At 42.9% G+C, this 9,502-nt stretch overlaps 1 protein-coding gene across 1 annotated transcript; it reads right to left on the bottom strand.

Annotated features, from left to right (window-relative positions):
* Positions 1-521: 521 nt before the first annotated feature.
* LOC147612591 (uncharacterized) lies at positions 522-2,680 on the bottom strand. Its single transcript, XM_086783532.1, has 4 exons — positions 2,228-2,680; positions 1,747-2,092; positions 1,540-1,622; positions 522-1,196 (listed from the first exon to the last, which is right to left on the bottom strand). Exons 1-4 carry the CDS (start codon positions 2,678-2,680, stop codon positions 522-524), a joined length of 1,557 nt encoding a protein of 518 aa, XP_086639658.1.
* Between the last annotated feature and the right edge of the window lie 6,822 nt (positions 2,681-9,502).

The following is a 9,502-nucleotide window of genomic DNA, read 5'->3' as shown; positions in this document are numbered from 1 at the left end:
GGCCAGCAGTCACCGCCAACTACCAATTTTTTTAGGAAAAAGAACATTCCTTAATGCACAAATTTAATATCGGCCACCTCCCAAAATGAATGAAGTCGGGATGGCCACCAAGTGTGGCACCTACCGAATTTAATCCTATATTGAACAACGGATCATCTACATATGTTCCATCATTTTTCAAAACAACAAATCTCACAAAGTGCAATGGGATTTCAATGAGATACATTGTGTGCATCTAAATGGAAGCATTGAACTCAAAAATTTTCTTCTTTGTTGTGCATGCTAGAAGTTCATTTTTTAATTCCTATTTTCAGTGGGTTTTTGACCTATCCAAATCTCTTGATTTTTTGGTGGGTTTTTTCTGCTAGATTTTATGGCCAAGGAAAAGCTTATATTGCCAACCAATAGGCCAATCCAGATCACCTCATAGGCCGACTATCAAGAGGCTGGATAGAAATCCCAAAAATCCCACGCCTCACATACACCCCCCTTTTGAAGAGCTTGAAGTCCCTTTCAAGTCATTATTCTGGATGTACATCATCCTCAACGGGCACTATGTTGTAAAACTGCAGAACCAATGGACGTGCCATTTGAATCATTTTTCCTTGTGGCACCCATGTGCAATCTGTCATGGAGCGATGTTTCCATTTCACATAGAATTCTCGCGTTCCTCGCCAGAACCGTGATTTCAATATCAGTTCTGGTTCAAAAGGCGTAACGGTGGGTGTTGCACCATTTGCAAGCATTGATACATGGCGACCAAACCTGGTATCGACGGCGACAAACCTCTTGAGTAAGCTTATATGAAATGCATTATGTATGTGTACTGTTGCGGGCACCTCTATTTTGTAGGTGACTGCATTATAAGATTTGAGCACTTTGTATCGGCCATAGAAGCAATGGTTGAATTTCGGTGTGAGGTTGGCAGGTAGTGCAATGTTTTGGGCACTAACCAGGACCAAGTCTCGGGCCTCATGAAATTCGTCATCACGTCTCTTCTTGTTGGCATGTTTGACATATATGACTTTGCTTTGTTCTAGATTCTGCTGTGCAACCTGCATTCTCTTCTGCCATTTCTGCAAAAATTCCTCTGTATCTGCATCTTCCGCACGCACATCTCTTGTGAGTGGCAATGGCAAGAGGTGTATTGACCTCTTTACCGGTGGCCAGCTCAAACGGAGTGTACCCGGGTAGCACTGTGCACGGAGTTGTTAAAATGGAATTCTAAAATTTCTAGGTAGTTCGCCCAATCCTTCTGATCGGCATGAACGTAATTGCGAATGTAGTCTTCTATGCCTTGATTGATTTGCTTCGTTTAACCATTTGTATGTGGGTGATATGCTGAAGACATGCGCAATTGTGTGTCTATTAACTTGAACAGTTCTCTCCACATGTTGCTCATGAATCTGCTGTCCCAGTCTGACACAATAGCCATTGGCAGTCCATGGTATTTGAACACTTGACTAAAATATCCTCTACCACAAATATGGTGTTGTATCCATGGGACTCCTAGAGATCCACAATAAAGTCCATACTGACAATGTCCCACGGCCTTGACGGGATGGGCATGGTTTGCAATAAACTAGTCGATTTGACTCGCTGTGCCTTCACGAGTTGATAAGCTGGGCATGTACGAACATATTTGATGACATCCTCAGTTATGCGTGGCTAGAAGAAATGACGTCAAAGTTGCTCGAGCGAGCAATTCTGCCCACCATGCCCGACCAGCTTACAGTCCCAGCTTACAGTCGTGGGTTTCCCAAAGTAGCATGGCTTTGAGGTCCGGGTCATTGGACACATACACCTTTTGGTGGACGTAGAATTTTCCATCTTTGAATTCAAATAAACCCACGGTTGAAGTACCACTGTGCAACTCTGTGGCCATGCGAATGACTGCTGCATCTAACTTCTGAGCATCTCTGATCTTGTCAAACAGCGCCCCATTTGCAACACTCGCTGCATTCAACTGCAGCTTACGGCTTAGAGCATCTAGCATCAAGTTATGTTTCCCCGTCTTGTGAATAATATCTATGTCAAATTTTGCGATGAAATCCTGCCATCTGCCTTGTTTTGGTGACAACTTGGGTTGCGTCTAAAAGTACTTGAGAGATATGTTATCTGTAAGAACTTTCGTGTGCTTGTCTTGCACCACATAATGACGCCACTTCCTAAGGCAATGAACCACTGCTTGCATTTCCTTTTCATGTGTGGTCTATCGGCATTTTACATCGCTGAACTTGCGAGACTCATATGTGACAGGGTGCTCGTCTTGTAATAAAACTCCTCCAAGGGCCCCGTCCGATGCGTCCGTGTGGATCTCAAACTCCTTGAACTCTAGGAGCTTAAGCATCGGGGTACTGCACATTGCGACTTTCATCTTTTCGAAAGTGCTCTTTTCTATATCTGTCCACTTAAAAGGCTTGATGCCTTTAGTTATATCAATGAGTGGGGTGGCGATTTTGCTAAAATCTTTGATAAACTTTCGACAGAATTGTGTGAAACCTACAAACTCGCAAACTTCACGCACAGTTCTGGGTGCATTCCATTTCACCACTACCTCGATCTTCTTGGGGTCTACTTGTACCCTTTTTTGATTGACCACAAAGCCTAGAAACTCCACTTCAGTGACTTCAAATTCACATTTCTCTGGCTTGGCATACAGTTTGTGATGCCGTAACATTTGGAAGACCTTTCTTAAGTGTTCTTTATGCTCACTCAAAGTCTTCGCTATATATGAGCAGATCATCTATATATATGATCAAAAACTTATGTAGATAATCTTTAAATATCATTCATCATCGTGCAAAAGATGGCCGGGGCATTGGTTAGCCCAAACGGCAACACCAACCATTTGTAGCTTCCATACCTTGTGCGAAACGCCGTTTTCTCAATGTCGTCTTCGGCGATTCGTATCTTATAATATCCAGATCGTAAGTCGATCCGACTGAAGTACTTCGCTCCCGCCTATTGTTCTAAGAGTTCCTTCATTACTGGTATGGGGTAGCGGTTCTTGATGGTGATTTTATTGAGGTCTCTGTAATCGGTGCATAACCTAGCTGACCCGTCCTTCTTTGTGACAAACAGCACATGTGCACCATACGGTGACTTGCTGGAGCGGGCCATTCCATTTTTAGCCAGTTCGTTCAACTGTACCTTGAGCTCCTTGAGCTTTGTAGCATCCATCCTATATGGAGCTTTAGCTGGAGGACTATGCCCTAGCAAGAGTTCGATTTTGTGATCCACTTATCCTTTTGGCGGTAACCCAGTTGGGAATTTTTTGGGCAAGACATCTTGGAACTCATGTAACACTTCATGTATTTCTGCTTCACCAATTTTGCACTTCTTCTGATGTGCATTCTTGACCTTAATTATGCATAAATGTATTTGGCAGCCCTCCTTAGTTGCCCTCTCTGCGTGCTTGGCACTGCACCATTCCGGCATCTTTCCACGGCAATCTGTTACTGTTCGAGCCTTACTCGACCCTACTGCATACATTGGGGTGTCTTGGATTTTGCTTCCAATGTCCTTGTTGACTGTTTTATCCCCTGAGTGAGGACGGATGCATGGCACACTGACTCTTGTACCCTGCATATCCAGTATCATGTTATTTACACCTTTTCCTATAAAGGCGATGAGATATTTGTCGACCCAAGTGAGCCTAACAATCACTTTGAAAGTATCCATGGGCACAACTATGAAATCCAATCGCGCTTTCCATGTGCGTGCCTGCACCTGCACATTGTATGCCATCTTTACATTGTCATCCTGTACATTGTCATTGCAAGCGACACTGAGAGTTTACTGGAGTCGCACACCTTCACTCCCAGCTTCTTAGCGCATTTTGGGGTGATGAAATTATGGGTGGCTCCCATATCCAACATGATGTTTTGCTTTAGGCCATTCACATGAGCCTCGAAATACACATTTTGCACTGTCGATCACTGTGCTGCCATGCATTTCCGTATTGCCTGCATGGCACCTACCCTTGGTGGGCTATTGCCTCGTCAAGACGAGATCTTTGTATCCTCAATCTCGGTGATCCTCAGTAGATCCACCTGTTCATAATTATCTTCTTGCCCTTGGGCCTGAACGGTGGTAACTCGGCTTTGTGCAGGTCGACGCGAGGGCATTCACTGTCATAATGTTTGCCCACGCAACTTCTGCACAGGCATGTCGGGGAGGAAGAGGACGCCTTCTTGCAATATTGAAAAATCCCCTTTTATTGGTTGATTGGGGTATTGCTCCCATAGGTTCGGGGTATGCAAGATCCACTCAACCTTGCCCCACTTGTACTTGTCCCAGAATTTTCTTCTCGAGTTTCATTGGAGGAGTTATCATTCTTTTTTTGAGGTTTGGCACCATTCCATCCCCCTGTTCCTGTTGCATTGTTTTTACTTTGCCACTTTCTGCTCTTAGTGTCGGATAGCCGTTCCGCCATTGTGAGTGCCGCCTCATAATTTTCAGGCTCCTGCTTCTCGATCTCTCTGCGCGGGTCCAGTCACACAATCCGAGCAGGAACCCGTGTAATCTATCTATAGAATGCATATCCATAATTTGCAACATAAGTTGCCTATATTTGTTGATATAATCTCGCAGTTTTCCATTTGCGTGTTTGAGGTTACGCCATTCATCACATACCCTGAAGACTTCATTCCGTGGTACAAAATACTCGGCCATGTCCTTGGTAAAATCATCCCACCTTGTCCATGGCCTTTTTGCCTCACCTCCCAGAAACCATGTGTATGCATTCACTGATAGCAGTCGCGACGCCACACGGATCGAGTGTTCATGAGACACTTTGTTCATGGTGAGATAATCCTCTGTCTCACGGATCCACCTTGTCACCACCACAAACGAATCTCTTTGCCTAGTATACTTCTCTGGGGATAATGGTTTGTACTTCCCGTATCCCTCATGTGATGACTCTGAGTCTTGTCATTCCATCTTCTGTGTTGACGTTGGGAGGGGACCTCGACCTCATCTGTCTTGGCGACGAAGGTCGACTGCCATCCTTCTTGTGTAGTTGCTCGACTAAGGAGGCCAATATGCCTTCTAGCCGGTTTAGTCTGTCATCTTGGTGATCTTGCAAAGTCGCCCTGGATCCCTTGGGTCATCCATTTGGTGTTGTCGAGTATCTATTGCTCTTGACTCGAGACTTCTGTTGTGCCTTTCATGTCGAATCCAAGCTGTTACTTCGGTGCGTCAAGCTCTGCCTCTCTTTCTTGCCTTGCTTCCTCCTCAATTCTCGTGGATTCCTCCGCGTCCAGGTAGCCACCTTCCGTGGTCTTGATCAAACTCACCGCGACGCGGCGTTTCGTACTCTGATACCAAGTGTCACGGAGCGGTGATCTCGGGTCACGTTTTGGGTGCGAGTTCCCGCTTGGGACTGGAAAATTTAGTACAAAAGTGAGAACAGAGAGTACTTGCTAAATGGTGCACACCAAGACCTATAGTTCGTCTCAAAGAGGACGACGAGCCGGTCATTTTGAGTACTAGAACTTCGAAATCAGACTCTGTATGAAGGAGTTATGACCAAAAACGTACGAACGGCAATGGAAAACGGTGTCACCCAAATGAGGGCTTCCAACCCAAAACTTGTATTGATAAAATGCCAACATGCGAGGAGATTACAATGGGATCACAAGAATGATGAGAGAAAATGACTTGCGGGTATCCGAGACACGGGATCCCTTGCCTACAAGCCGTCTTGTAATCTAAACGAAGGTAGGAGAGGTCGGGCTATAGGCCACATTACTCCACCTCAAGGTACTCCCATATAGATGCAAAGAATTCGGGGCGTCCAAGCATACCTCCAGAGCACCATGTGAGGCTGGATAGAAATCCCAAAAATTCCACGCCTCACAAAAACCCATGCTTAGAGTAATAGCTCCATTTTTTTGACAGAAGATGACATGTTTTGACGACATGAAATGTAAGGATGCTACATGAGATAAGGTAACTATACAATAGCAAATACCATATATAATATTACACCATTCGATTGGGTTAATCAATAAACCAGTCTAGATATCATTAGCTCGATTACTAAACCAATCTGGATATCATGATCTGGGTCTCCTGCTGAATTCCTTGGCAATTAGCTCCTCTAGCTTCTCCTGCAGATCCACGCATCCAACCTCGGAGATGTTTTCAACCTGCTTGACAATCGAAAGGCATGTGAACAGCTTTCACTGATGTGATAATCGTGGAAATTATTAGAATAACTTATGAATTAAGAAATTAACCTGCGGATTAAGCTAGTTTCATACATTAGCACATTCAAACGTGACATTAGTCCATGCAATTAAAGTTAAGAAGTCACGTATGGATAAGCTATTTGCATGCATCAACACAGTTAAGTGAGGCACTAATCCATGCATTTAAGCAACGAGTTAGACGTTGATTGCATTCATTAGCACATGATTCCAGTGAAAAACTAAAGCACACGTGAAGTAAACAATTAATCGACGGGTTGGGTTAGCAATCAATCCATGGATTAGCTACATGCATAGGATATCAGCACACTTGAGTGAGGTTATACGAAACCATGGATTAAGGTAACTGAGTACAATGGCATAATTAAGGGAGGGTTAATGACTAATTACCTTGCCACGGATGCAATGGAAATTGTTATCGCCACTGGTGGCGGCCAATGTGGCATTGACAACTTCAATGCCGTGTCGTTGGAGCAAAAGCAAGACCTTAGACCAAACACCTTTCTGCTTAGGAGCATAATTAAGACTGACAAAGACGTCAACTCCAGAAATGCGAACAGTAACCTCTGCATGGCAATCCAATAATTGGATTTTATCAATACTACTGTAGGGCTTTCTCTTCGCCCTTCGATCGGATAAACTCATGAAGCCCCTCTGCATGTGTTCAGCTTGCAGGCTCGTGTAATAATAATCCTCTTCCGACAAGCCCAATATCGTGAGCAGATCAACCTTCTTCTGTTCCAACTCTTTCAACGTTCCTTGCAGAGATTCAATGTAGGCGACTACCTCTGTCAAGATCGTGATCCGGTCTGTATGCTGCACATCCATAATCTCAATACGTAGTTCAGTTCACCCACTCATTAATCACCATATTATCAATTAATCTTACGTTGATCATCTCACCCACTCACTAATCACCATATTCTCAATTAATAAGCTTGTGTACTGCCTTCAGCAAACAACTATCACATTCACGTAAATAAATTAACTGCATACATTATCTCATTTTTGTGACACACTAATCCATGCATTGCAGCAAGGCATGCAATTAATACCTTTCATCAATAAGCACACACTTTGATTACATCATATATTTCTCATCCCATTGGCACTCTGAACAATCATTAATATTCACACCACAGTCCCTCATTCTCAACCTTAACACATCCATAAATCACCATGTTAGATGATTAGGCTCAAACATGAATACTGCCCCTCATCTTCATTAAGCTCAGAAAACAGCATGTCGTCGGTCATGATTAAGCTCAAACAGTTATACTTCCCCTCATCCTTAATCTCAGTCAGTATATGATCATTCATGATCTGCAAGCTCAATCTCTCGACATATAATTAATTATTTACGATTAAGCTCATTAAGCATTTTGAATTCCGTCCTGACACTTCCAGCCTCAACAATCATGATCATCATATGATGATTTATGATAATTACTCTTGATTAAGCTCAAACACGAATAACAGTCCCTCATTATTAACAAAATCCTATTGTAGATTAGGTATCAAATCATTACTAAGGATATGATTACATCAAACCGCGAATATGAACACACACCCAGGCGAGAGTATGACATTATAATATCAAAGTGTACGACCCATGTTCATTGCCAACGAGAAGGTTGACTGTACTATAGTAAGATTAATTAGAGGAGATTAACTTACCTTTTTTCATGTGATTAGCCTACAGGAAGCTTATTAAAGTAGATTAACACACGGCTAAAATAAATTTTAGAACACTTAGAGAGCTGATATAAATTAAGCTGGGTTAACTTACTGACATCTGCTGATTATTATAAGGCCAAGAGAAGCTGATTAAACCAGATTAACTTACTGCTATAATAAGTTCAAGTAGATTATAACTTAGTTGGCTCGTTTAACTTACTTTAAGCTTGAGTCTAGGCACCAAAGACTGCAATATAGTGAAGTTATCTGACATACTCTTCCTTCTGAGCCTCTCAGATTGAATGTGGGCTTCTCGCTGGGACAGGCCTTCTCTGTTGGCAGGTTTTCTACCCACATCAAGAATATCAGCCCTCAAAGCAGTGTTAATGTCTAATCCGAACTTAGAGCTCTGAGAGATCTTGGGCCTTTTCGCAGGGCTACAGCTTTGCGTACAGGGAAATGGAAAACATAGACGAAAGGAATTAGAAGCTGTAGGTAATTCAGGCTTAACATCTTCACTGATCTCATTATTATCATCGTCGTCCACCACCACCTGCAAAAGATTGCGTTTCTCACTGATAATCTGGCTATGGGCATGGGCATGGCCATTGCCGGTGGGCGGCTTCTTACTGAGGCTACCGGCCATGGGCACGTCCAGCTCACGACCGGCCGCAGCAGTCGAGTTTAAAGACTCCGAGCATAGAGAAGGCTTTGAGAACTTCCCAAGGGCGCAGGCTATGTCGGAAATCTTGAGCACAGATGTGAAGGGAGTGCCGATACTACTGGTCACAGATTGCTCTAGGGGCTCAAAATCCATAGCTGGCGGTTTAGTACCAATATTCCTTTCACAAACGTTGTGGGTAGAGAGAGAAGGATCACTAGATTGGGCGCCTGCACTGTACCAGTCATCAAACTCATCAAAATCAGTAGAAAGGAGGTTCAAGAAGGAGTCAGGATCCATGGCGATGATGAAAGAATGCTCAGAATAAGAAGCAATTTGGACTAAATAGGCAAGCGTGTTTTTTTTTTGGGTTTTTTTGCTTTTCTGCTTTTTTTTTTTGTTTGGGAGGGGGGCCATAAATGCGCAGATGTTGTCTTTGCGAGAGCACGAGACTCTCATACACATCCCCTCTTCCCATGCACACTCCACGCTCCCACTATCGTTCTCAAGTACGTAAACGTGTCACACCAGCTTTGGGTTCGATAAGATTGGGAAAAGCAGTGTTTTGGTACTTGGTGTCATCACGTTCAATTTGGGAGATTTGTTTTCAAAGGTGATGATCAAGTGCTCGAAAAAAATAGCTTTTTTAACCCTTCAAAAATTAAAGGCTACGCTTAGGCTTAATTGGGATTTAGAATTTAATTTAATCATTAAAAATCATGCAATTGATGGGGCATAGTCTTGCAAATGACTAGAAATTGTACAATTGAGGGGATTTATAACTAAAATGTATAAATTTCAACCCCTAAATTAAAGACAATATCAAATTCCAACCAGGATTTCTAAATTTCGATCGGAAAAACTACATTGAGGGGATTAAGAACTAAAATGTACAAATTTATACCCTTAAAATTAAAGACAATATCAAATTCCAACCAAGATTTCTAAA

The sequence above is a fragment of the Cibotium barometz genome, chromosome 45 (assembly GCF_041138505.1).
Source record: "Cibotium barometz isolate CiBa-2024 chromosome 45, ASM4113850v1, whole genome shotgun sequence".
NCBI classification, from domain to species: domain Eukaryota; kingdom Viridiplantae; phylum Streptophyta; class Polypodiopsida; order Cyatheales; family Cibotiaceae; genus Cibotium; species Cibotium barometz.
The sequence above is the reverse complement of the archived record's forward strand: the minus strand, read 5'-3'. Positions and strand labels throughout refer to the sequence as shown.